Source organism: Symphalangus syndactylus, chromosome 5 (assembly GCF_028878055.3).
Source record: "Symphalangus syndactylus isolate Jambi chromosome 5, NHGRI_mSymSyn1-v2.1_pri, whole genome shotgun sequence".
NCBI lineage: Eukaryota > Metazoa > Chordata > Mammalia > Primates > Hylobatidae > Symphalangus > Symphalangus syndactylus.
In genome coordinates this window covers 151,946,271-151,972,561 of record NC_072427.2, presented here as the reverse complement: position 1 = coordinate 151,972,561, position 26,291 = coordinate 151,946,271, and the positions used below count along the sequence as shown (strand labels likewise).

General features: G+C 49.3%; 2 protein-coding genes and 1 pseudogene across 4 annotated transcripts in view; 2 read left to right on the top strand and 1 right to left on the bottom strand.

Annotated features, from left to right (window-relative positions):
• Positions 1-4,712, top strand: part of TULP3 (TUB like protein 3) — a 56,065-nt gene extending 51,353 nt beyond the window's left edge. Inside the window, exons 9-12 of one of the 2 annotated variants that reach the window (XM_055281089.2) lie at positions 1,380-1,478; positions 1,855-2,026; positions 3,026-3,139; positions 4,104-4,712. In XM_055281089.2, the coding sequence (XP_055137064.2) occupies positions 1,380-1,478; positions 1,855-2,026; positions 3,026-3,139; positions 4,104-4,300 (582 nt within the window). In that variant the 3' untranslated portion in view covers positions 4,301-4,712. Of the gene's footprint in view, positions 1-1,379; positions 1,479-1,854; positions 2,027-3,025 lie in introns of both variants that reach the window. The other variant, XM_063639907.1, reaches the window with a different exon arrangement.
• A 13,464-nt stretch (positions 4,713-18,176) lies between these two features.
• Positions 18,177-18,276, bottom strand: LOC129483642 (uncharacterized; annotated as a pseudogene).
• Positions 18,277-24,000: 5,724 nt separating this feature from the next.
• Positions 24,001-26,291, top strand: part of TEAD4 (TEA domain transcription factor 4) — an 89,253-nt gene continuing 86,962 nt past the window's right edge. For both annotated transcript variants that reach the window (XM_063639916.1, XM_063639915.1), the window contains exon 1: positions 24,001-24,265. In XM_063639916.1, coding sequence (XP_063495986.1) covers positions 24,214-24,265 — 52 coding nt within the window. In that variant the 5' untranslated portion in view covers positions 24,001-24,213. The remainder of the gene's footprint in view (positions 24,266-26,291) is intronic.

The window sequence follows — 26,291 nt, the reverse complement described above, 5'->3', positions numbered from 1 at the left end:
AAAAAAAAAAAAAGAATAATCTGCTTGGCTTGACAGGCATTTTTAACACCTAGTGCAGGCCTTATTTAACCACAACTCATTTTCACTGTATGTAATATAGTGCCATGCCCTCACTGGGAAATAAATATGTGTTGGTGCTGACAAAGTTGGACAGTTTGTTCACAGTTATCTCAAATCTCATTTAAGACTCAAGAGTAAGAGGCCGGGCGTGGTGGCTCACTCCTGTAATCACCGCACTTTGGGAGGATGAGATGGGCGGATCACCTGAGGTCGGGAAATCGAGACCAGCCTGACCAACATGGAGAAACCCCATCTCGATTAAAAATAAAAAAAAAATACAAAATTATCCGGGTGTGGTGGCGCATGCCTATAATCCCAGCTACTCGGGAGGCTGAGGCAGGAAAATTGCTTGAACCCGGGAGGCGGAGGTTGTGGTGAGCTGAGATTGTGCCATTATACTCCAGCCTGGGCAACAAGAGTGAAACTCCGGTCCTCCCCCTCCCCCCTAAAAAAAAGAGTAACGGTAAACTGTGAAGCCAAGAGATTCTGTTTTAAATGTAGGTGTTTAAAGAAGGTATAGGCCAGGTGCAGTGGCTCACGCCTGTAATCCCAGCACTTTGGGAGGCCGAGGCGGGCACATCATGAGGTCAGGAGATCGAGACCATCCTAGCCAACTTGGTGAAACCCCGTCTCTACTAAAAGTACAAAAAATAATTAGCCGGGCGTGGTGGCATGCGCCTGTAGTCCCAGCTACTCGGGAGGCTGAGGCACGGGAATCGCTTGAACCCAGGAGGTGGAGATTGCAGGTTGCAGAGAACTGAGATTGTGCCACTGCACTCCAGCCTGGCGACCGAGTGTGACTCTGTCTCAAAAAAAAAAAAGAAGTATAAAACGATATAATATTACTTTCCTGTTTCTGACACTCTATTTACAGCAAAGTAATAAAATTGTTTTTGGTACACCTGATTTTTTTTTATTTTTTGAGGCAGAATCTCACTCTTGTCGCCCAGGCTGGAGTGCAATGGCGCGATCTCGGCTCACTGCAGCCTCTGCCTCTGGGTTCAAGCAATTCTCCTGCCTCAGCCTCCTGAGTAGCTGGGATTACAGGCACCCGCCATCACGCCTGGCTAATTTTTGTATTTTTAATAGAGACAGGGTTTTGCCATGTTGGCCAGGCTGGTCTCGAACTCCTGACCTCAGGTTATCTGCCCACCTCGGCCTCCCAAAGTGCTGGGATTATAGGCGTGATCCACTGCCCCCGGCTGATACACCTGATATTGTCAGCATTTTACATTCCCAAGAAAGTCTCTTGTTACAAAAGAATGTGGTCTCTATTTTTTTCCTGTTTCCAAGTTCTGCTTTGTTTTCCTATCTTCCAGGAAACGAACGTACTTGGATTTAAGGGTCCTAGGAAAATGTCTGTGATCATTCCTGGAATGACACTGAATCATAAGCAGATCCCATATCAGCCACGAAACGTGAGTAAGAATGTATTTAAATCAGCGAAAGACTCTAAAAGACAGTAGTACAATACACAGAGATTAATACAAAAAAAAAAAAGATTGAGCTTCCAGAGCCCCACACTGGAGCATAGCTCCATACACTTCTTTAGGAGAGCTGCCCCCCAAAACCTCAGGATAAGAGCAGTTGCAGAGTCGTTGCCTTGAAGCCATTTTTTCTACAAAGAGAAATGCTGGATAATGTAGAATAATTTTAAAAAAACCTGTCTTCATTGTTGGCTTTCATTCTTTGCTTCTGCTTTACCCTTTCCGAAATGGAGAAAGTATTCTCCTTCTCTACCTTCTACCTCAGTTGGAGTTGTGAGTACAAAGTAATGATTTTCCCTTTGGACAGAACCATGACAGTTTGCTATCAAGGTGGCAGAACAAAACTATGGAAAATCTGATTGAACTGCACAACAAGGCCCCCGTCTGGAACAGTGACACTCAGTCCTATGTCCTCAACTTTCGTGGCCGGGTCACTCAGGCATCTGTGAAGAACTTCCAGATAGTCCACAAAAATGACCGTAAGCCTCCAGGAAGGGTTGGTGAGGAAGAGGAGGACAGATGCTCTTACAGGATGGGAAATGCACATTCGCTATACGTGATAGGAAGTGATAGGAGATAATCATGGAGGACAGACAGGATTTCTTTGGAAAGATGAAACTACAGTTTTAGAGAAAACTTGTAAATCACTGTGTTGAGGAGGGGAGAGGAGTGTGAGAGAGATGCTATAGCAAATCAGAATCCCAGCACTTTGGGAGGCCGAGGTGGGCAGATCGCTTGAGACCAGGAGCTTGAGACCAGCCTGGGCAACATGGTGTGAAACCCTGTCTCTAAAAAAATAGAAAAAATTAGCTGGGCATGGTGGCAGGCACTTGTAGTCCCAGCTACCTGGGAGGCTGAGGTGGGAGCATCACTTGAGCCAGGAGGTCGAGGCTGCAGTGAGCCGAGATTGCATCACTGCACTCCAGCCTGGGTGACAGAGCAAGACCCTGTCTCAGAAAAAAATAATCAGAGAAGTCATAGAGTAGGTTGTTTGGGAAACAAAGGCAAATGACCCCAATAAAGGTTCCTGGCAGCTCTAGCCTACGGAGTTTGTGACATTCCCAGCAAGCTGCTCTGTATTCTTCAGAAAGCTGGTGATTAACTGGCCTATTTGGAGGATTCTTTCTGTATCATAAATAGGATCCCAGCACTTTGGGAGGCCGAGGCAGGAGAATCACTTGAGCCTAGGTGTTTGAGACCAGCTTGAGCAACACAGTGAGGCCCTATCTTCACAAAAAGTGAAATATTAGCCAGGCGTGGTGGCACTTGCCTGTAGTCCCAGCTACTCAGGAGGCTGAGGTGGGAGGATCACTTGAGCCTGGGACGGGAGGTCAAGCCTGCAGTGAGCTGTGGTCATTCCACTAGGCTCCAGCCTGGGTGACAAAGCAAAACCCCATCTAAGAAAAGGAAGAAAAAAAAAGATTTCCCCTAGTGCAACCACGTTATATTCTAACATCTTGATTTCTTTCTGTTTCTAGCTGATTATATAGTCATGCAGTTTGGACGTGTGGCAGATGACGTGTTCACACTGGACTACAACTACCCACTTTGCGCAGTACAGGCCTTTGGCATCGGTCTTTCTAGCTTTGACAGTAAGCTGGCATGTGAATGAGAGGACAATCAGGCAGGGAGCCTTTCTCCCCACAGAGCTTTCAGGAGCAGACAGTGGCCTCCCCTTCCCCTCCCTGTCCCAGGACTTGAAGAACAATAGTTTGCCCCTTTTGGAACGATCCCTGAATATATAAAACACACGAAGAGCAATAGTTTGCCTCTTTTGGAACGATCCCTGAATATATAAAACACACACACGAAGAGCAATAGTTTGCCCCTTTTGGGACGATCCCTGAACATATAAAACACACACACACCCCGTGCACTCTCACTCCTTTTCCAGGTTTCATAGACTTGGTGAGGGATCACAGCTTAGCATGGGTGAGAGATGATTTAAAGCACAGGGAGATTCTTGTCCTGCTAGGGTGGGATTTCCTGTGCTTGGAAACTTGCAGTAGAATCAGGGACTGACATCGCAGTTCCTCTCTTCATTCCCTCACAGCAGATTGGCCAGCACCAATCTCAGTTCAGAGCGGCTGTGATCACATTTATGATCAATTATGTGAGAATTTTATATAATTGTCTTCATTTCAATTAAGGCTGAAAGCATAAACTCTAGAGGTGACTCAGTCAAGACCAACAGTAATGTGATAATTGCCTTCATTTTCAACCCAGGAGTGCCTCTCACAGCTCTATCACTGGATCCATTAGTGAGGAGTGACACACACACCTGTAGGCATCCTGTGCAAACACTTTGTCATTATCAAGAGAGATGGCAGTATTGACCATTTAGTTAAAAAAAAAAAAAAAAAACGGTGGCAGGAGAGGCTTTGGGGAGGATGAGCCAGCAGACATGAGCACTGCTGGCCCGTGTGGCAGAGCTTTGGACTTTCTTCTCGGCTCTTTCAACCCTGGCTCATAGGCACAGAAGGTGTTTTGCTACGTTTTTTTGATTATTACACCCCTCCACGTATTATGTGACTCAAACCAGTTCACCCTTCCCAGAATGTATCCAAACCTTGAGAATGCAGGAGCTCTGTGAGCTCCACTGTCAGCACCATTCAGCTGCAGCCCTTGCGCACAGAACTGTTTGCCAGCGTTGGGTGGGATACCCATGGCGGCTGCTCCCTCAGACTTCCCTTCTGTGGACTGACCTCTCACCTCTGCCTGTTGTTCCTGCACCACATCAGATAAGCATGTGAAGGAGAGCCAACTGGGAGCTGCGGGACCCTTGGCTTGTCCCCCACCGACAAGTCCCACCTGCTGGGTGAGGACGAGACTGTTTCCATCTCAGGCATGTTTCCCACCAAGTGCCTCCCTCACAGCCGTGCCCAGAAGCCTCACACTTTGTCACCACCACCACCCCCGACCCCACCCTGAGGCACTGCCTGGCAGATCACCCTGGTTGACCACAGAAGCTATTAATACACGACAGCATCTGGGGAAGGAGTTATGGTGGGCCAGGTGGACCTCATCCTGCTTCCTCCTCCCTCTGGTTTAAAGAGATATATAAACTAATTTCACATAATTTGTGTGTGCAGGTGATTGGTTTTTACATAAGTCCTATTTATACCTTTTATATGTTACAGAAATAAAAGTTAATTTATATACGAATGTGTCACTGCCTTTGCAAGTCCTATGCCTCAGGAAGTTCCTACTGTCATGTTCTATAATCATAATTGTCATCTTGGGCCACGTGCAGTGGCTCACGCCTATAATCCCAGCACTTTAGGAGGTCGAGGCGGGCGGATCACCTGAGGCCAGGAGTTAGAGACCAGCCTGGCCAACATGGCAAAACCCCGTCTCTACTAAAAAATTAGCCAGGTGTGGTGGCGCGCGACTAATCCCAGCTAATCAGGAGGCTGAGGCATGAGAATCGCTTGGACCCGGGAGGCTGAGGTTGCAGTGAGCAGAGATCACACCATTGCACACCACCCTGGGCCACAGAGTGAGACCCTTGCCTAAAAAAAAAAAAAAAGTTTTGGTAACAGCACATCAGTTGTGTAAAACCAGGTGATTACTAACGAACTTTTCATCCTGATGTAGAGCAGGAATCTGCAGACAGAAGGCTGTGTTCCGGAGGCTACCTAGACACACTCTACACATGATAGCCAGGAGCGTCTGGACAGAGGACGGGACCAAGAGCTGAGCTTAGCAAGGCCACAGAGGGTAGAGTGTATATTCTTTGGATGCCTGCCCAGGTCAGCTTCCCAGATTTGTTCTTGTTGACATTCTTTACTGGTTCAGCGGCAACACAAATGAACTATTTAATAGTGAAATAGACCCCATCGCTTGCCTCTGAGTGTTAACGTTTTGTTTGTTTTTCTGAGACGAAGTCTTGCTTTATCACCCAGGCTAGAGTGCAGTGGGGATGACCTCGGCTCACCGCAACCTCTGCCTCCCAGGTTTCAGCAATTCTTCTGCCTCAGCCTCCTGAGAAGCTGGGACTACAGGCGTGCGCTACTACACCCAGCTAATTCTTGTATTTTAAGTAGACAAGAGGTTTCACCATGTTGGCCAGGCTGGTCTCGCCTTGGCCTCCAAAAGTGCTGGGATTACAGGTGTGAGTCACCGCACCTGGCCTTTTTTTTTTTTTTGGAGACGGAGTCTGGCTCTGTTGCCAGGCTGGAGTGGAGTGGGGCGATACTGGCTGACTGCAACCTCCGCCTCCTGGGTTCAAGCAACTCTCCTGCCTCAGCCTCCCGAGTAGGTGGGACTACAGGCGTAAGCCACTGTGCCTGCCGCCCCCCTCCCTTTTTTTTTTTTTTAGACAGGGTCTCCTGTTGTCCAGGCTGGAGTGCAGTGGTGTGACCTTGGCTCACCACAGCCTCAACTTCGTGAGCTCAAGGGATCCTCTCACCTCAGCCTCCTGAGTAGCTGGAACTATAGGCATGTGCCACCAAGACTGGCTAATTTTTTGTTTTAAAGTAGAGACAGGGTTTCACTGTATTTTTCAGGCTCAAACTCCTGGGCTGAACTGATCCTCCCACCTCGGCCTTACAAAGGGCTAGAATTAGAGGCACGAGCCACCGTGCCCGGCCTCCAGCCTTCACATTTTTTTATTTATTTATTTTTTTTTTATTTTTTTGAGACAGTCTCGCTCTGTCGCCCAGGCTGGAGTGCAGTGGCGTGATCTCGGCTCATCGCAAGCTCCGCCTCCCGGGTTCACGCCATTCTCCTGCCTCAGCCTCTCCGAGTAGCTGGGACTACAGGCGCCCGCCACCACGCCCGGCTAATTTTTTTGTATTTTTAGTAGAGACGGGGTTTCACCGTGGTCTCGATCTCCTGACCTCGTGATCCGCCCTCCTCGGCCTCCCAAAGTGCTGGGATTACAAGCGTGAGCCACCGCGCCCGGCCCCCAGCCTTCACATTTTTAAGCTGCCCTATGTTCAGAAATTGAAAAAAAATGCTGGGTGTGGTGACTCATGCCCAGCACTTTGGGAGGCCGAGATGGGAGGATCATTTGAGGTCAGGAGTTCCAGACCAGTCTGGCCAACATGGCAAAACCCTGTCTCTACTAAAATTACAAAAATTACCTGGGTGTGGTGGTGGGTGCCTATAATCTCAGTTGCTTGGGAGGCTGAGGCAGGAGAATCACTTGGACTGGGAAGGCAGAGGTTGCAGTGAGCCAAGATTGTGCCACTGCACTCCAGCCTGAATGCGACTCTGTCTCAAAAAAAAAAAAAAAAAGTGTCCACAAAGCTTTCCTAGGCTTTCTGGCTCTTCTCAGCATCACAGTGATAAATGCATAGAAAGAAGCAAGAAGAGCCTAAAAATCAGGACAAGAGCTGGAGTCGATTCTTACAGCTTGATTTTTCCTTTTTTTTTTTTTTAGTCTTCCACATGCACAACGTGAATTTTCTTTTTCATTCTTTTTGGCTAAAGTGCATGGCTGGCTAGTTTTTCTTTTTTTCTGCTCTGTTTCCCAGGCTGGAGTGCAGTGGTGTGATCTTGGCTCACTGCAACCTCTGCCTCCTGGGCTCAAACCATTCTCCCACCTCAGTCTCCTGAGTAGCTGGGACTACAGGCGTCCACCACCCCCAACTAATTTTTTAATTTTTGGTAGAGACAGGGTTTCACCATGTTGCCCAGATTGGTCTTGAACTCCTGGGCTCAAGCGATCCTCTCCCCTTGGCCTCCCAGAGTGTTGGGATTACAGGCATGAGCCACCGTGCCTGGCCCAAATAGATTCTTTGTGACACAGTTTTGTACACTAGTGATCAGGGACATACTGGTGGGCATTGACATGAAAGATTTCAGCAAGTGTCAATTACAAGTCTAAAAACAGGCCTGCAAAAGGCTCTTTTTGATCAGTTTAATAGATCATAGAAGAAATGAACTAGCATCAATTCACGTCCTTGAGACCAGCATTGTAAGTGCAGAAATAAAGTGATGGTTCGACTAAGGCAAAATCTTCCTGGGTTCTGACCCTATTTCTGCCAATGATTTGCCACGTGCCTCCTTTATAGATTGAGAGGCTTTGAACTAGGTGCCCTTTTACATTCTTGAATTACATGTTTCTCCCCATTCATGCTGACAACACTCTGGCATCCCCTGTTTTGAGCTGAACTCACTGGTTACCCCTGGACAGCTTCATGTTCATGGCTTATGTTCATTACCTCATGTTCATGGCTAAGGATGGCTAGCCCGAGAGGTGACACAGAGCTCAGGGAAAGCACAGATTGCCTCAGTGAAGGCACCATGGAGAGGAGATCGGAATTGTGGAAGAAACAGGATCGTGCACTGAGAAATGTCCTCTTTATTCTACCAAGTATGATTTATTAGCCAAGTTCACATTTGTCGATTTATAGCAACTGTTACAAGCAATTCTTAAGACACACATAGCTTGTTCCTAAACTCCAGCATGTTGCAAGCTGCCTTTTTCCTCAGCCTCCAGCTCCTGCCTGGGAATTGTCTGCACGTCTAACACCTGTTTCTCTTCAGTCCACAGCTCTCTTAGCCTGGCCCACGCAGGCCCCAGCTAGGGGCATGCCAAGGATTTGCCAGTTTCTGTGCCACCTCCTGAGACACGTTTCCTGACCACTGGCATATTGGATCATTTTGCCTCCTTTCCTGCTTACGTCTCCTCGTTATCACTGTCGATGGATATGCTTTAAAAGTCTCACAGTCTTTTTTATCAACCAATAGACTCCCCTCATCCACTAAAAGCTGGGGCTGCCGCAAATGAAGATGTGCAGTGAGAACTGTAGATGGTTCCATGGCGCCACCTACTGTCCAGGAATGCACGTTGCAAGTACGTTAAAATGGGCAGACCCCGCACAGGTGAGGAAGTCACAAGGCCTGAGTGAAAACAGCAAGCCGACCACATTACCATGCATTTACCAAGCACCTCGTGTTAGACCATGGCTGTCTTCTGAAAGCCTGAGAACACTAATATTTCTGGAGTTTAGAAACTAGTTAAGGTGCCGGGCGCGGTGGCTCACGCCTGTAATCCCAGCACTTTGGGAGTTTGGGAGGCCAAGGCTGGAGGATGACGAGGTCAGGAGATCAAGACCATCCTGGCTAACACAGTGAAACCCCATCTCTACTAAAAATACAAAAAATTAGCCGGGCGTGGTGGCGGGTGCCTGTAGTCCCAGCTACTGGGGAGGCTGAGGCAGGAAAATGGCGTGAACCCGGGAGGCGGAGCTTGCAGTGAGCCGAGGTCGTGCCACAACACTCCAGCCTGGGCGACAGAGCGAGACTCTGTCTCAAAAAAAAAAAAAAAAAAAAAGCCGGGCGCGGTGGCTCACGCTTGTAATCCCAGCACTTTGGGAGGCCGAGGCGGGCGGATCACGAGGTCAGGAGATCGAGACCACAGTGAAACCCCGTCTCTACTAAAAATACAAAAAAAAAAATTAGCCGGGCGTGGTGGCGGGCGCCTGTAATCCCAGCTACTCGGAGAGGCTGAGGCAGGAGAATGGCGTGAACCCGGGAGGCGGAGCTTGCAGTGAGCCGAGATCGGGCCACTGCACTCCAGCCTGGGTGATAGAGCAAGACTCCGTCTCAAAAAAAAAAAAAAAAAAAAAGAAAAGAAACGAGTTAAGGTATTCCAGGTAAAATGCCCAGGATCTGGCCGGCACAGAATAAACACTAAGTATAGTGGCAGATATCTATATTATCTTTTTTTACTTTGAGGCAGGGTCTCACTCTGTTACCCAGGCTGGAGTGCAGTGGCATGATCTCACTGCAGCCTTGACCTTTCCAGGCTCAAGTGATCCTTCCATTTCAGCCTCCCAAGCTGCTGGGATACAGGCGTACAGGTGTGAGCCACCACGCCCAGCTAATTTTTTTTTTTTTTTGTATTCTGTAGAGATGGGGTTTCATCATGTTGCCCAGGCTGGTCTTGAACTCCTGGGCTCAAGCAATCCTCCCACTTCAGCCTCCCAAAGTGCTGGGATTACAGATGTGAGCCATCGTGCCCGGCCATCATTTTTATTAATGTTCTTTAAAAATAAAACGAGCTGGGAATGGTGGCTCACGCCTGTAATCTCAGCACTTTGGAAGGCTAAGGTGGGAGGATCGCTTGAGCCCAGAAGTTCCAGACCAGCCTGGGCAACATAGGGAGACCCCATCTCTACAAAAACAAATTAGCCAAGCACCGTGGCAGGAGCCTGTAGCCCCAGCTACTCGGGAGGCTGAGGTGGGAGGATGGCTTGAGCCCAGGAGGCTGCAGTGAGCCGAGATTGTACCACTGCCCTCCAGCCTGGGCAAAAGAGTGAAACTCTGTCTCTAAGAAAAAACTTAACAGAACAATGATCTTCTTAGCCACGCAGTTACACAGAATGGCTTATACATGTTTATAAAGCAAATTTGGATGGTTTTTCAGAGACAATAGGAGAGGGCAGAAGCACAGCATGGTTTAATCAGGTTACTCCACACACCAGTGCTAGCCCAGCCCTGATCCTACCTCCCTTTCCTCACTTTGTACCCATCTCTGTTTCTACTTGACTTAACTGCCTATACAAATATTAGCCCTGATGTTGTTGGAAATTTTTGAAGTGTTTCAAATACAAAATGGGCCTCCAAGATTCTTTCTGGATGTACGTTGTCTTTTGGTCCGTCAGGCCTGAGGTCCTTCGACACTGTGCCCCAACGCAGCTTTGGCCATGACCAAAGCGGGGTAAAGCTGGGGGCGTAGGTGGGGGCAGGCTTTTTCCCGGTCTATCACCAGCTTTTACTATACCTCTTTGGTTTAATATTGGGGCTCTCAAGCCACAGGATTTAACATCTAGTTAAGCACTTTCTACCCAGATTCTGCCCCTTGTCATGAATCTCAAGTGTTTCAAGAATAATTATCCAAGGCCGGGCACAGTGGCTCACGCCTGTAATCCCAGCACTTTGGGAGGCCGAGGCGGGCAGATCACGAGGTCAGGAGATCAAGACTGTCCTGGCTAACACGGTGAAACTCCATCTCTACTAAAAATACAAAAAATTAGCCGGGTGCGGTGGTGGGCGCCTGTAGATCCAGCTACTCGGGAGGCTGAGGCAGGAGAATGGCCTGAACCCGGGAGGCAGAGCTTGCGGTGAGCCGAGATCACGCCACTGCACTCCAGCCTGGGCGACAGAGCGAGACTCCATCTCAAAGAAAAAAAAAAAAGAATAATTATCCAGCAGTTCTCTTTCTTCTGTAGTTTGGGAGTAGGAAGATTAGGAAGGAAGAATGGTTTGAGGAGAAAGGAGGGTGACTGGCAGAAGAGGGCTAGGAATTAGAGCAGCATTTTTAAAGTGTGTCTAGGCCGGGTGTGGGTGCGGTGCCTCATGCCTGTAATCCCAGCACTTTGGGAGGCCGAGGCAGGCGGATCACTTGAGGTCAGGAGTTTGAGACCAGCCTGGCCAAAATGGTGAAACCCCATCTCTACTAAAAATACAAAAATTAGCCAGACGTGGTGGCGCACGCCTGTAATCCCAGCTACTCGGGAGGCTGAGGCACAAAAATCACTTGAACTCGGGAGGCAGAGGTTGTAGTGAGCCAAGATTGCGCCACTGCACTCCAGCCTGGGTGACGGAGTGAGACCGTCTCAAGAACAACAACAACAACAAAAAAGGTGGGTCTAAGTTCCATTTCCAAAGTATGGATGCATACTTAGGACAAACTATATCAGGCTAAGGTAAAATGTGACCTTGAAAAAGGTTTCCTGATTTTTGCCTTTGGTCAGTTGTATGTTGTTCTATATCAGCTATTTTTTTTTCTTTTTTTTTTTTTTTGAGTTGGAGTCTCGCTCTGTTGCCCAGGCTGGAGTGCAGTGGCGTGATCTCGGCTCACTGCAAGCTCCGCCTCCCCAGTTCACGCCATTCTCCTGCCTCAGCCTCCTGAGTAGCTGGCGCCTGCCACCACGACCAGCTAATTTTTGTATTTTTTTTTAGCAGAGATGGGGTTTCACCGTGTTAGCCAGAATGGTCTCGATCTCCTGACCTCGTGATCCACCCGCCTCGGCCTCCCAAAGTGCTGGGATTACAGGCGTGAGCCACCATGCCTGTCCTATATCAGCTATTTAGAGAGATAGAGATACATAAATGTAATCTTTGGGCCAGGTGTGGTGGCACACACCAGCAGTATTTCTAGCTACTTGGGAGGCTGAGGTAGGAGGATTGCTTACATGCGCTAGGATTGCACCACTGCACTCCAGTCTAGGACAGAGCAAGACACTGTCTCAAAAAAAAAAAAAAAAAAAAACCACACACACATTATTAATGTGCAAATTGCCTATCTACAGGGGGCTAGTTAAAAACACTAAGGTAAGGCTGGACACGGTTGGCTTATGCTTGTAATTAATCCCAGTACTTTAGGAGGCCCAGGCAGGAGTATTGCTTGAGCCCAGGACTTTGAGACCAGCCTAGGCAACATATCAAGACCCTGTTTCTACAAAGAAAAAAAAAAAAAAAACACAACATTTTTTTTTTTTAATCAGCCAGGTATGGTGGCACATGCCTGTAGTCCCAGCTCCTCAGGAGGCTGAAATGGGAGGATCATTTGAGCTAGGGAGATCGAGACTGCAGGGAGCCATGATCACACCACTGCACTCTAGTCTGGGCAACAGAGAGAGACTCTGCCTCAAAAAAAAAAAAAAAAAGAGGAAAAAACCCACTAAGGTACTTCCCACAATGGAATACTGTGGAGAATCAACAAGTATGAGGAAGACTGTATTGATTGATGTGGAAATGTCTGCAGGATCCATTCAGTGAGACGTGAGCTATCGAACCACGTAGACAGTATGCTTCCTTTTGTGCACAAAGGGTGGGAAATTGCAAGCCCATTATTATTTTTGCATAAACACTGAAAAACTGGAAACTAAAAAGTGGGTTAACTATAGGAGCAGGACAGGGCACAGGAAGGGCAACACAGATGTGGGAGGAATCTTTTTCTTTTCTTTTTTTTTTTTTTTTTTGAGACAGAGTCTTACTTTGTCACCCAGGGTGGAATGCAGTGGCACAATCACGACTCATCTCCTGAGTCAAGCTTTGACCTCCTGGGCCCCAGTGATCCTCCTGCCTCAGCCTCCTGTGTAGATGGGACCAGAGGCACATGCTACCATGCCCAAGTAATTTTTTTTGTTGTTGTAGAGATGGGGCCTCACTATGTTGTCTAGGCTGGTCTCTGACTCCTGGACTCAAGTGATCCTCCCACCTCAGCTTCCCAAAGTGCTGGGATTCTAGGCATCCACCATCATGCCCGGCCAGGAGGAATCATTAAAAAAGAAGTTTTAAACCGTATGAAATGACTACTATTAATTAATTTATTATTATTATTATTATTGAGGCAGAGTCTCACTCTGTGGCCCAGGATGGAGTGCAGTGGCATGATCTTGGCTCACTACAACCTCTGCCTCCCAGGTTCAAGCGATTCTCCTGTCTCAGCCCCCCGAGTAGCTGGGACTACAGGCATGTGCCACCACGCATGGCTAATTTTGTATTTTTAGTATAGATGAGGTTTCACCATGTTGGCCAGGCTGGTCTTGAACTCCTGACCTCAAATAAACCACCCTCCTTGGCCTCCCAAAGTGCTGGGATTATAGGCGTGAGCTACCACACCCAGCCAATGAATTTTTGAGAATGGTCTTGTTTTGCTGCCCAGACTGAGTACAATGGTGCAATCATGTCTCACTGCAGCCTCAACCTCCTGGGTCGAAGCGATCTTTCCTCCCCAGCCTCAGCCTCCCAAGTAGCTGGGACAACAGGTGTGTCCCATTAGCCACCACACCAGGCTAATGTCATCTTAATTCTCTTGTTTCTCATTCTTCACATTTAGTAACTCCCATAACTTTACACGTTTACACTTGCTCTCTCCCACAGTCCCAAATTTTTTTGCAAGCTCTGCAAGTGTTATTCAGTTGTTGCTGGGCATCTCCCTCTGAGACAGTGCACAGCTGTGCTGGCCAACATGTGGCTATTTACATTCAAATTCATTCAAATACAGTTCTTCAGTCAGGCTAGCTACATTTCAAGTCCTCACTAGCCACATTGGATGGTACAGATGGAGAACATTTTTCTTTTTCTTTTTCTTTTTTTCTTTTTTTTTGAGATGGAGTCTTGCTCTGTTGCCCTGGCCGGAGTGCAGCGGCGTGATCTTGGCTCACTGTAACTTTTACCTCCCAGGTTCAAGTGATTCTCCTGCCTCAGCCTCCCGAGTAACTGGGATTACAGGTGTGTACCACCACGCCTGGCTGATTTTTGTATTTTTAGTAGAGACAGGTTTTTGCCATGTTGGCTAGGCTGGTCTCGAACCTCTGACCTCACGTGATTCACCTGCCTCAGTCTCTCAGTGTGCTGGGATTACAGGTGTGAGCCACTGTGCCCAACTGTTTTTGTTGTTGTTTTGAGACAGAGTCTCATTCTGTCGTTCAGGCTGGAATGCCGTGACGTGATCTCAGCTCACTTCAACCTTTGCCTCCCGGGTTTAAGGACTTCTCGCGCCTCAGCCACCCGAGTAGCTGGGGTTACAGGCATGCTCCACTGTGCCCGGCCGAAAACATTTTCATCATCACAGAAAGCTGTGTTGGAAGATGTTAGTTGGTCTACGGAAATCTCAACTTCAGGTTCCCAAGCTAACTATCTTCTTAGCAATTCTGCTCCTGTGTTCCACTCGTAGCAGCCTGAGAGGCAGCCTGAGAGGCAGACTCCTCTGTTTTCCACACATTCAATAAATGTGGAGTGAAAAAATGAATGATGAGGAAACCGAGGCTCAGTAGGTGGCCAAGCTGGAATTTAAACTCTGACTGTTTAACGCCCCGAAAAGGTCATCACGCACAACTTAGTTAACTCTCATTTTCAGAATATTTTATCAAACAGGATTACTGAAGATGAAGATTTTAGCTGAACAAGATTAGAGAAAGCCTTTCCTTCCTTTTGACTTTTTTTCAGGAAGCTCCTGGATAGCTGAGAATAAGACCCCTGTAGGAACTTCACCCTGCTTGAGAATTGTGCAGAGACGGCTTCCACCTCTGTGCAATGGAAACCTGTTGTTTGTTTCAGTTTGGAAATATAAATACACTGAATTAGTCAGCCTGGACTGCCATAACAAAATCCACAGACTGGGGCGCTCAAACAACAGAAATGCATTTTTTACAATTCTGGAGGCTGGAAGTGGAGGATGCAGGTGCTGGCCGGTGTGGTTTCTTCTGAGGCCTTTCTCCCTTTCTCCCTCTGTGTCCTCACATGGTCATCCCTTGGTCTGAGTGTTCTGTGTCCTCATCTCTTTCATGAGGACACGAGTTACACTGGATTGTGGCTCACCCTAATGACCTCATGCTAACTTAGTCACCTCTTTAAAGGCCTTCTCTCCAACACAGTCACATTCTGAGGTACTAGGGGTTTGGACCTCAACATACACATTTGGGGCAACACAATTTAGCCCACAGCATATACTGTTCCCTAGACAGTGGACCTAGGGCCTGTTCTCTTTCACATTTCATTCTTTTCTTTTCTTTTTTTTTTTTTTTTTTGAGACAGGGTCTTGCTCTATTGCCAGGTAGGAGTGCAGTGATACAATCACGGCTCACTGCAGCGTCGACCTCCCAGACTCAAGCAATTTTCCCACCTCAGTCTCCCAAGTAGCTGGAACTACAGGCACATGCCACGACACCCGGATAATTTTGTTTTTATTTTTTGTAGAGATGGAGTCTCCCTATGTTGCCTGGGCTGGTCTCGAACTCCTGGCCTCAAGTGATCCTCCTGCTGCAGCCTCCCAAAATGTTGGGATTACAGTTGTGAGCCACTCCGCCTGGCCTACATTTGTCTTTCATGAAGACATAATAGAACGAATAGTATGCTTATCAAATTATTGACTACGTTCATTCTATAGACAGTTGGGGAAACAAAAACAAAAACAAAAAAATCCTTTGATAAAGATCCGTTTTGCCTAGGTGAGAGGATAGCTTGAGCCTGGGAGGTCCAGGCTGCAGTGAGCCGTGATCCTGCCACTGCACTCCAGCTTGGGTGACAGAGCGAGACTCAGTCTCAAAACAAAACAAGGCCAGGCGCAGTGGCTCACGCCTGTAATCCCAGCACTTTGGGAAGCCGAGGTGGGCAGATCATGAGGTCAAGAGATCGAGACCATCCTGGCCAACATGGTGAAACCCCCTGTCTACTAAAAATACAAAATTTAGCTGGGTGTGGTGGCAAGAGCCTGTAATCCCAGAACTTTGGGAGGCCAAGGCGAGTGGATCACCTGAGGTCAGGAGTTTTGAGACTAGCCTGGCCAACATGGCAAAACCCCGTCTCTACTAAAAATACAAAAATCAGCTGGGCGTGGTGGTGAGAGCCTGTAATCCCAGCTACTAGAGAGGCTGAGGCAGGGGAATCACTTGAACCCGGGAGGTGGAGGTTTCAGTGAGCCAAGATCGCGCCACTGTACTGCAGCCTGGGAGACAGAGCGAGACTCCATCTCAAAGAAACAAAACAGGCTGGGCATGGTGGCTTACGCCTGGAATCCTAGCACTTTGGGAGGCTGAGAGGGGCAGATCACAAGGTCAGGAGATTGAGACCATCCTGGCTAACACGGTGAAACCCCGTCTCTACTAAAAATACAAAAAATTAGCTGGGCATGGTGGCATGCACCTATAATCCCAGCTACTCGGGAGGGTGAGGCAGGAGAATCACTTGAACCCGGGAGGTGGAGGTTGTAGTGAGCCAAGATCGCGCCACTGCACTCCAGCCTGGGCGACAGAGTGAGACTCTGTCTCAAAAAAAGAAAAGGGGGGGGAGGGGGGAGGGACAGCATTAGGAGATATACCTAATGCTAAATGACGAGTTAATGGGTGCAGCACACCAACATGGCACACGGATACATATGTAACAAACCTGCACATTGTGCACATGTACCCTAAAACTTAAAAGTATAATAAAAAAATTAAAATTAAAATTAAAAAAAAAGAAAACAAAACAGGAAATGGTCTGTTTTGTCCTTCAAAGCACAAGATGAAGTTCAGCTGATGTCAAGTGAACATTCTCTTAAGGAAAAAAGTAAATAGAAGTATAGGATGGGCTGGGTGCAGTGGCTCACACCTGTAATCCTAGGACTTTGGGAGGCCAAGGTGGGCGGATCATTTGAGGCCAAGAGTTCAAGACCAGCCTGGCCAACATGGCAAAACCCCATCTCTACTAAAAAAATAAAAATAAATAAATAATATAGGATGGAGAGGTTAAAAAAGAAAAAGCACCTGAGTCCCAGCTGACCAGCAGGAGTCACTGCATAATACTTCCCAAGGTATGGGGAGCAGCTTTGGGGAAATCTCCAAAGCAAGATGTGGCCCAGCACAGTGGCTCACACCAGTAATCCCAATACTTAGGAGGTCCAAGGCAGGAAGATGGCTTGAGGCCAGGAGTTTGAGACCAGCTTGAGCATATAGGGCAATCTTGTCTTTACAAAAAAAATTTTTTTAATTAGTCAAGTGAAGTGGTGCACACCTGTAGTCTCAGTTACTTGGAAGGCTAAGGTGGGAGAATCACTTGAGCCCAGGAAGTGAAGACTGCAGTGAGCCCTGATTGCACCACTGCACTGCAGCCTGGGCAACAGAGCAAGATACTGTCTCAAAAAAAAAAAAAAAGGTAAAATATTTGCCTTTCACCTAAAAGCTAGGAAACAATCTCTCTTTACTCTGTCAGTTTCCTATTAGGCCATTCAATCCAGCTGTTGGTTCTTTGTTTGTTTGGTGGGAATGGTTTGATTTATTGGGGGAAAAAAGTTTCTAGACTTGTAAACTGGCAGTCAGCAATAGTTAAAACAAATATGTAGGATAATGAGTGGATCGATGAGAAGTCTAGAAGACTTATATGGCGGCGTTTACTCAGAATCTATTCATTGAGTTCTTCTAATTCTACATAACCTCTTTGCTACCACCACCAGCTTTATTAAGGTATAATTAACAAATAAAAATTGTATATATTTATGGTGTACAATGTGCATTTTTTTTTGAGACAAAGTCTTGCTCTGTCGCCCAGGCTGGAGTGCAGTGGCACGATCGTGGCTCACTCCGCCTCCCGGGTTCCGTGGTTGGCCAGGCTGGTCTTGAACTCCTGACCTCAGATGATCTGCCCACCTTGGCCTCCCAAAGTGCTAGGATTACAGGCTTGAGCCACCGTGCCCGGCCTCGTTTTTTTTTTTTTTTTTTTTTTTTTTTGAGATGGAGCCTCACTCTGTCGCCAGGCTGGAGTGCAGTGTTGTGATGTCAGCTCACTGCAACCTCTGCCTCCCAGGTTCAAGCGATTCTTCTGCCTCAGCCTCCCCAGTAGCTGGGAATACAGGTGCATGCCACTACACACGGCTAATTTTTTTTTTTTTTTTTTTTTTGAGACGGAGTCTCGCTCTGTCGCCCAGGCTGGAGTGCAGTGGCGCAATCTGGGCTTACTGCAAGCTCCGCCTCCCGGGTTCACTCCATTCTCCTGCCTCAGCCTCCCAAGTAGCTGGGACTACAGGCGCCCGCCACCACGCCCGGCTAATTTTTTGTATTTTTAGTAGAGACGAGGTTTCACCGTGTTAGCCAGGATGGTCTCAATTTCCTGACCTCGTGATCCACCCGCCTCAGCCTCCCAAAGTACTGGGGTTACAGGCGTGAGCCACTGCGCCCGGCCTTTTTTTTTTTTTTAATGGAAGACTTCACGAATTTGTGAGCTCAGGGGCCGTGCTAATCTTCTCTGTATCAGTATCCAATTTTAGTATATGTGCTGCCCAGGCAAGCACCACAATGTGATATTTTCCTGTGTGTAAAGGGTTTTGTTTTTCAAAGATGTGGAGAACTTAGGGAAGGGTTAGACATATAGTTCTAGTCACATTTGTCCCTGATTATAAACTACAAGTTTGTTATAGAAAATAAAGAATAGGGCTGGGTGTGGTGGCGCATGCCTGTAATCCCAGCTACTGGGGAGGCTGAGACAGGAGAATCGCTTGAACCTGGGAGGCGGAGGTTGCAGTGAGCCAAGATTGTGCCATTGCACTCCAGCCTGGGCAACAAAAGCAAAATTCTGTCTTAAAAAAAAAAAAAAAAAAGAAAAGAATAAAAACAAGAAACTAGATCCCCTTAATTCGCAAACTTTCAGAGATAATCCCTTTAAAATACTTTTTCAACTTTTTTCAAAAACAGGGTCATCCGATACATAGTATTTATTTATTTATTTATTTATTTATTTTTGAGATGGAGTTTCCCTCTTGTTGCCCAGGCTAGAGTGCAACGGCGCAATCTCTGCTCACCGCAACCTCTGCCTCCCTCGTTCAAGCAATTCTCCTGCCTCAGCCTCCTGAGTAGCTGGGATTACAGGCACGCGCCACTACGCCCAGCTAATTTTCTATTTTTAGTAGAGATGGGGTTTCTCCATGTTGGTCAGGCTGGTCTCAAACTCTCAACCTCAGGTGATCCACCCGCCTCAGCCACCCAAAGTGCTGGGATCATAGGCGTGAGCCACTGCGCCCGGCTATTTATTTTTTGAGATGGAGTTTCACTCTTGCTGCCCAGGCTAGAGTGCAACGGTGGGATTTAGGCTCACTGCAACCTTCACCTCCTGTGTTCAAGTGATTCTCCTGCCTCAGCCTCCCAAGTTGCTGGGACTAAAGGCGTGTGCCATCATGCCTGGCTAATTTTTTGTATTTTTAGTAGAGATGGGGTTTCACCATATTGGCAAGGCTGGTCTCGAACTCCTGACCTCAGGTGATCCGCCTGTCTCAGCCTCCCAAAGTGCTGGAATTACAGGTGTGAGCCACCATGCCTAGCCCCTATATATAATTTTGAGAATCTGCTTTTCCACTTATATCATGAATGTGTCTGGTTTATTTATTTTTTTTTGAGATGACGTCTTGCTCTGTCGCCCAGGCTGGAGTGCAGTGGTGCAGTCACGACTCACTGCAGCCTCAACTTCCCGAGCTCAAACAAGCCTCCCACTTCAGCCTCCTCAGTAGCTGGGACTATAGGCGTGTGCTACTATGCCCAGCTAATTTTTTTTTTTTTTTTTGGTAGAGGTTAAGGTCTCATTATATTGCTCAGGCTGGTCTCAAACTCCTGGGCTCAAGAGATCCTCCAACCTTGGCCTCCCAAAGTACTGGGAGTACTGATGTGAGCCACTGTGCCCAGTTAATGTGATTTTTAACTTTGACTTTGGAATATAGCCAACACAAATACCCCTACATGAAACCACCTGGCCCTGCCCACACCCTTACCCTCCTCCTCCTGCACGGTCCATCATCAAGCTTGAGTGAGGATCCATTTGTAGGATCCAGACAGCTGAAATATTTCCACCGAAAGACTCATTCCTGAGGGTCAGTGAATTAGGGTCCTGTCTCTTAAGAAATGGAAACGTCCCTGGGAAGGGCTGATGTGTGGGGAAAATCATCTTGCCCTTAACTCTTCAGAATTTGTAGATCTGTGAACTTTCCTTTACCTAGACGTTCCTCAACAGCTCCAAGCCTGAGGTCCCCAAAGCTCCAGAGCTCTCTAGGAGACTGTAAGGGTATGGGCCAGAAAGTCAAGATCCTGAAGATACACCTTTCCAGCTTGGATCACTGATGGTCTTGGATAGTTAAGACTTGGAGGGAATAAAGATCTCCAAGTTCGTTCTCAGCAGTCTACGCTGAACGTGACACTAGGGTTGTTTTCCTGTTTCCACTCTGGACTCTGTCCTGCCTTCCTCTCCATCCCCTGAACCTGGCTGGATTCCCCTCCGACTCACCTCACCCCACTCCCCTTTTGCTTGAATTCTTTTTTTTTTTTTTTTTTTTTTTTTTGAGACGGAGTTTTGTTCTTTTTGCCCAGGCTGCAATGCAATGTTGTGATCTCAGCTCACTGCAACTTCCGCCTCCCGGGTTCAAGTGATTCTCCTGCCTCAGCCTCCCGAGTAGCTGGGATTACAGGCATGCGCCACTACGCCCAGCTAATATTGTATTTTTAGTAGAGATGGGGTTTCTCCATGTTGGTCAGGCTGGTCTCGAACTCCTGACCTCATGATCCACCCACCTCAGCCTCCCAAAGTGCTGGGATTACAGGCATGAGCCACCTCGCCCAGCCCTGAATTCTTTTTTTTTTTTTTTTTTTTTGAGACGGAGTCTCGCTTTGTCGCCCAGGCTGGAGTGCAGTGGTGCAATCTCGGCTCACTGCAAGCTCCGCCTCCCGGGTTCACGCCATTCCCGTGCCTCAGCCTCTCCGAGTAGCTGGGACTACAGGCGCCCGCCACCACGCCCGGCTAATTTTTTTGTATTTTTAGTAGAGACGGGGTTTCACCGTGGTCTCATTCTCCTGACCTCGTGATCCGCCCGCCTCGGCCTCCCAAAGTGCTGGGATTACAAGCGTGAGCCACCGCGCCCGGCCAGCCCTGAATTCTTATCTCACTTACTGACACCAACCATTGTTCAGCTGTTAAAGGTTAGCGATTTTTGTTTTCCCTCTCACTACACAGCCAAATGATCTGAACTGTTTCCTAGCTCCTTCCCCTCCTCCTCAACCTCAGGACCACTGCTTGAGTTTTAGGGCACCCCGAGTCTCCAGTCCAACTGCAAGACTGTTGCCAGAGGGTCTTCTTGATGGTGGTGCTGATTATGTCACACTTGTGTCTTTTTTGATGCCCAGATCTTCAGCACCGCACGCAATGACCTTCAAAGTCTGGTATCCACTTCCTTCAATCTTATTATCCACATCTCTATTCTCCAGCCACACCAATTTACAAAGCTTCACTAAACACACCAGCAGACTGGCTGCCTCACCTTTGTAGGTGCTATTCCACGTGTCTTAAATGGGGTTTCCAGTCTCAGTTTGGCAAACCCTCATTTATCCTCAAGAGCTAGATCAAATGCACTGTAATTGGATTTCACTGTTCCTTTCCTTGGGTTCCCATTGAACTTTGCATAATTGTCTGTCTTCTCACCTAGACTGGAACTACTTAAGGGACCTACCCCTTCCCTTAGTGCGGTGTCAAAGTCAACAAACACTCAAATGATTGAATTAATATAATTATTATTAATTACTTTGAGATAGGGTCTCGCTCTGTCATCCAGGCTGGTGTGCAGTGGTGCATTCACGGCTCACTGCAGCCTCAACTTTCTGGGCTCAAACTATCCTCCCACCTCAGCCTCCTGAGTAGCTGGGACTACAGGTGCAGGCCACCATGATGCCCAGGCTGGTCTCAAACTCCTGGGCTCCAACGATTCACCTGCCTTGGCCTCCCAAATTGCTAAGATGACAGGTGTGAGCCACCGCGACCCCCATGACTGCTGAATTAAATAGTTGGTGCTTAGTGTGTACTTCACGTGGTGCTGATACGCTGCCTTGTGTTTTGGTCTTTTCATGTGCATGAGGTGTGACCAACCCTTGATATGATTCATTATTTAACAAGAATACCACAATTCATCTATTCAAATGAGGGCTGCGTCTGCAACGCCTTCACCTTGCAGGACTGGATGCTTAGCTCAGTGATGCCATCATCGCTTGAAACACTTTTGGAATACCTCTCTTGGAAACAACTCTGGCATTGATAGGACTTTCCTTTCAATATCTTCCACGGTAGCAATTGTTTTTCATTTATGCAGCATTTATCATGCACTTCCCTATCCCAGGAACCAGGCTGGTTCTGTGTGAAAGATAAGATAAATCAGACATTACTGTCTTCAAGGAAGTTTCTGTTTGGCAAGGGAGATAAGATCTAGACAACCACCCAACGCAAGGCTAAGTGATAATGCCCCAGAAAAGGCTGGATTTGATTTTTGGAAAAAGCCAAAAGTCCTTTGGTTTCAGTCTCTTGGCCAGGTAGATGATGGCGCTGCCTGCCTGCACACTGCTTTAAGCCCGTTTGTCCTAAGCGTCTCCAAACAAGGAGCCCAGCGTTTCCAGCACCCCCGGCCCCAACAAGAGACTTCTGGGCATGTGGGTCTGAAGTCCAGACTCTCACCGATGGCAGTATACACCGAGGCCTCCCCAGCTAAACCCTGAGCTCTTTGAGGGCAGGTGCTGAGGGCTGATCCTGATCCTCACAGTATCTGGACTCATCATACATATTAGATGAATATTCATTGAGTCACTGAGCCCAAAAGGCGTCTCATGGCATGCCACATGGACTTCAAACCGAGTGCCCTTTCTCCCATGTGGTTTACTCGTAGTGGCGTTTTACAGATGCCCAAGGGGCAGGAGAGAAAAACGGAAAGAGCTAAAGCCAGGGAGGGCAAGCGAGGGGGCACTGGCAGCGGATCTGGGAATGGAGCCCGCGAGTTCCTGCTTCCTGGTTCCCCGGAGCAAGTGTCCTTTGGTGGGAGCCGCAGGGAAGGGAGCAGCCCTTCCTGCGCGCCGGGCGCCCGCCCCTTCCCCGGCCTCCCAGGGACTCGTGCGGAGGGACGCCGGGTGGCGGGGCGGGAGGCTGGGCCCCGTCCACCTCCCAGCCCCCGGGACAGCCCCGCCCCGGCGAAGAGGAAGGCTCTCGGCTCCTGGGAAAGAGAGTCGGGACCCCGCCAGGAGGGGAGGGCGCGGGGCGCTCAACGAGCAGGCAAAGAGTCGGAGCGGAGAGATCGAAGGGCGAGTGGGCGTGGGGGCCGCAGCCGAGGCCCGGGTGGAGGGGTCCCCGCCGTCCCTCGGCCCCCTCCCCCGCCGCCCGCCCCGGCCCAGCCCCGCCCCGCCCCGGCGGCCCGGCCCCTCGCCCGCCCGCGTACGGCGCAGTCTCCTCCCCGAGGTGCCGGTGGCCCGGCCGCCACTCCCTCCGGCTCCCTCCCTCCCGCCGCGGCGCGCGTCTCATTCCAGCCCTCATTCCGCGCATTCCAGCGTCCTCCTCGCACACTCGAGGCCAGGGGGCGGGAGGGCCGCAGCTCCGGCGCCGCCGCGTCCCGCCAGGTGAGAGGCGCCCGCGCCCGCCGCACCCGCCGGCGCCCTCCGGGGCCGCGCGCCCCACGCCGCCGCAGCCGACCGCTCGCGCCGCGTGCTCGGCTGCTCTTTTCTTTCCGCCGCCCGCGTTCCCGCCTTGGACCTCTGCGCTCTGGCGCGCTCCGTCCCGACCTCTGGCTTCTCTCCGCGCTCCGGCGCTGCTAGCTGCCCCTCTCCCGCTTCCCTCCTGTCCGCCCCGCGCTCCCCTCCTCGCTCCCGGTTGACTCACTCCTCCAGGAATAGGGATCCCCGTGTTTTCCCGTCAGTCCCATTCTGGGAAAACTCCTCCCTCTGCGCGCTCCGCTCCGCTGCGCTGGGCGCACCGGGGCCGGTCGGCGCGGGGTAGGCTTGGCCCCGCGGCCCCGCCTTCACTGCGCCGCCCGTCGGCCCCGGCCGGAGCCCGGCTCTGCGCCCTGACTGACGCCCTGTCGTCCCCGCAGAGAGATCGCCGCGGCCGGAAGAGTTGGCGCTCGGGGCGGACTCCTTGGAACTGGCTTAGCGCACCCATCCCACCTTCCCGCACCCTGGGACCGGTAAGGCTGGGGAGCGGGGACTTGGTAGGACTTTGCCGGAGGGCAGGAGTCTGCGCGGTGCGTGCGGAGCTCCCTCCCGGGACGAGACTGGGAAGAGCGAGGCACGTGGAGGCGGCGCGACTGAGGCTGGTGCAGGCGAAGCGGCTCCAGGGGCGAGTAAGGGGGGTGGACACTCGGGACTTTGGGGGAAAGGGAGGCCGGTGTGGAAAGAACCGGAGAGGCAGAACCGAGAGCATCGGCAATAGAAGAGCCCCGGCATCCATGCCTCTTTTCTGCTGGGCCCTTTTAGAGCCTGGAAGAGAGAGACCTGGAGGTAAGCGGACTGACTGCCTGTTTTAAGTGCAAAGGCGAAGCGAAAGTGGGGGGACCCCTGCAAAAGATCCTACACCTCAGGGCTTGGGAAGCTGCTGTGTTCCCTAATGGGGACTAGTGGATCGATCCAGGGAGCAGAACTTTCAAACCCCAAAGTGAACATTTCCCGCGTTGTGCTCAGGCACTTGAGGCCCCGCGGACTGACTGCATCTGTGTTGAGTCTGTGTGACACCTGACTGCGAGTCTCCCTCGCTTTGAGTCTCTGTGTGGGTGATGTCTGTTCACGTGTGACTCACCTTGGCTTCCAGTGGGCGTATTTGTTTGTGTTGAACGTGAGTGACAGAGTGTGTGTATATGTCTGCGTGAGAAGGGGCTCTCTGAAAGTGTATCTCTGAGTAGGTGTGTGATGCCATGTCTCTTGAGTATGTGTTTCTCTTCGAGGATGTTGGTTCTGGCCAGGACTGTTCTTCCTCCCTACATAGCCGTGGGCAAGAGTCAGTGTCTCTGGTTGCCTGAGTGCAGGGATGATTTGACTGTGGTTTTGGAGTGTGTGGCCTTCCAGGCTCCGTTTCCCCTGGACCCGGCAGAGCTGGAAGGAAGCTATCTCCACCTGCCTCTTGGAGCCAGGAGGCTGACTTTCTCAGGGCGAGGGTCTTGTGCTTGCCTGGAATAGGTCAACAAGCTGGTAGGAGGCTGAAGGAAGTTGAGATCTTTGCCTTTGGGGGATGGGATGGGCGAGTGAGATTTGGGAAGGTTTGTCGGGGTGGATCCCCCGGAAAGAGGAGACAGTTTTGAATCTGGAGACCTGTGTAAATAGTGCTTTTAAGCTGGCCCTAAGGACAAACAGATAGGGAGGTATACCAGCCTGAACTACTTTCTCCTGGTTTAACTCTCCTTGGAGCTGACCAGGTAACCCTGTAGAAGAATCCCTCATTCTTTCCAACTTGCTAGACACTCAGCACTTCCTTTGAGAAGAGGAATGAGTAGCTTGTTGCATGAGGGCTTCAACGTGTATATAATGGGTAGGGCTTCTTGGAAGGAAGGAGCCAGAAACTGTCTCGGGGGTTGGGGGTTCTTGTCCTTGCTCCTCCATCCATCCTGAGGATGTAGATGTTCTCGTGAGAAACACCTCACCCTCTCACCTCTTCGGCCTGGTGTGCGACTGGTCTTAAAGCGGCACTGATGGAGTGGAAAGGGCACAGGTTTGGTGTCAGGCAGACCAGGGTACAAATCCTGAGTCTCTCACTACCTTTAAGGCTCTCAGGCTGTTTCTTGGTGGGTAATATGAGGGGACCTTTTTTGTCCAGAAAGTTTCTTGTGAAAGGTCGATGTTTGCAGAGCCCACACCCAGTAGCAGAGTGCCTGGCACATCCCATGGACTCCATAGGATAGCTGTTGTATGCAGTGTTTCCTAAGCTTATTTCAGTACGAACCTCTTTTTCCCAGGGATTAGAGTTTTTTCAGTTAGTGTTTCTCTGAGCCCCGTTTGAGAAACCTTGCCCTGTCTATCATTTAGCAAACATGAACCGAGCGTTTACTATGAGCCAGGCCCTACGCTGTGTTCTGCTGTGTTCTGCGTCCTTAGGAATCCAGGGTCCTAGTGGCCCAGGTCAGGAGGGAGGGGGACAGACAGGGCTTTGTCACCAGAGAACAGAGTCCAGCTTCTATTTTCTGATTCCAGTTTTGCCTTGGCCCTCGGGTGAGCTTGCTGAACATTATTAGATACCCTAATGTCAGCATCTAAGTCCCCCATTTTATTTACTTTATTTTCATTTTATTTTATTTTACTTTATTTTCATTTTATTTTATTTAATTTATTTTTGAGACGAAGTCTCGCTCTGTCGCCTAAGCTGGAGTACAGTGGCATGATTTTGGCTTACTGCAACCTCCGCCTCCTGGGTTCAAGTGATTCTCCTGCCTCAGCCTCCCGGCCGGCTAGTTTTATATATATATATATATATTTGTTTTTTTTTTTTTTTTTTTTTTTGAGATGGAGTTTTGCTCTTGTTGCCTAGGCTGGAGTGCAA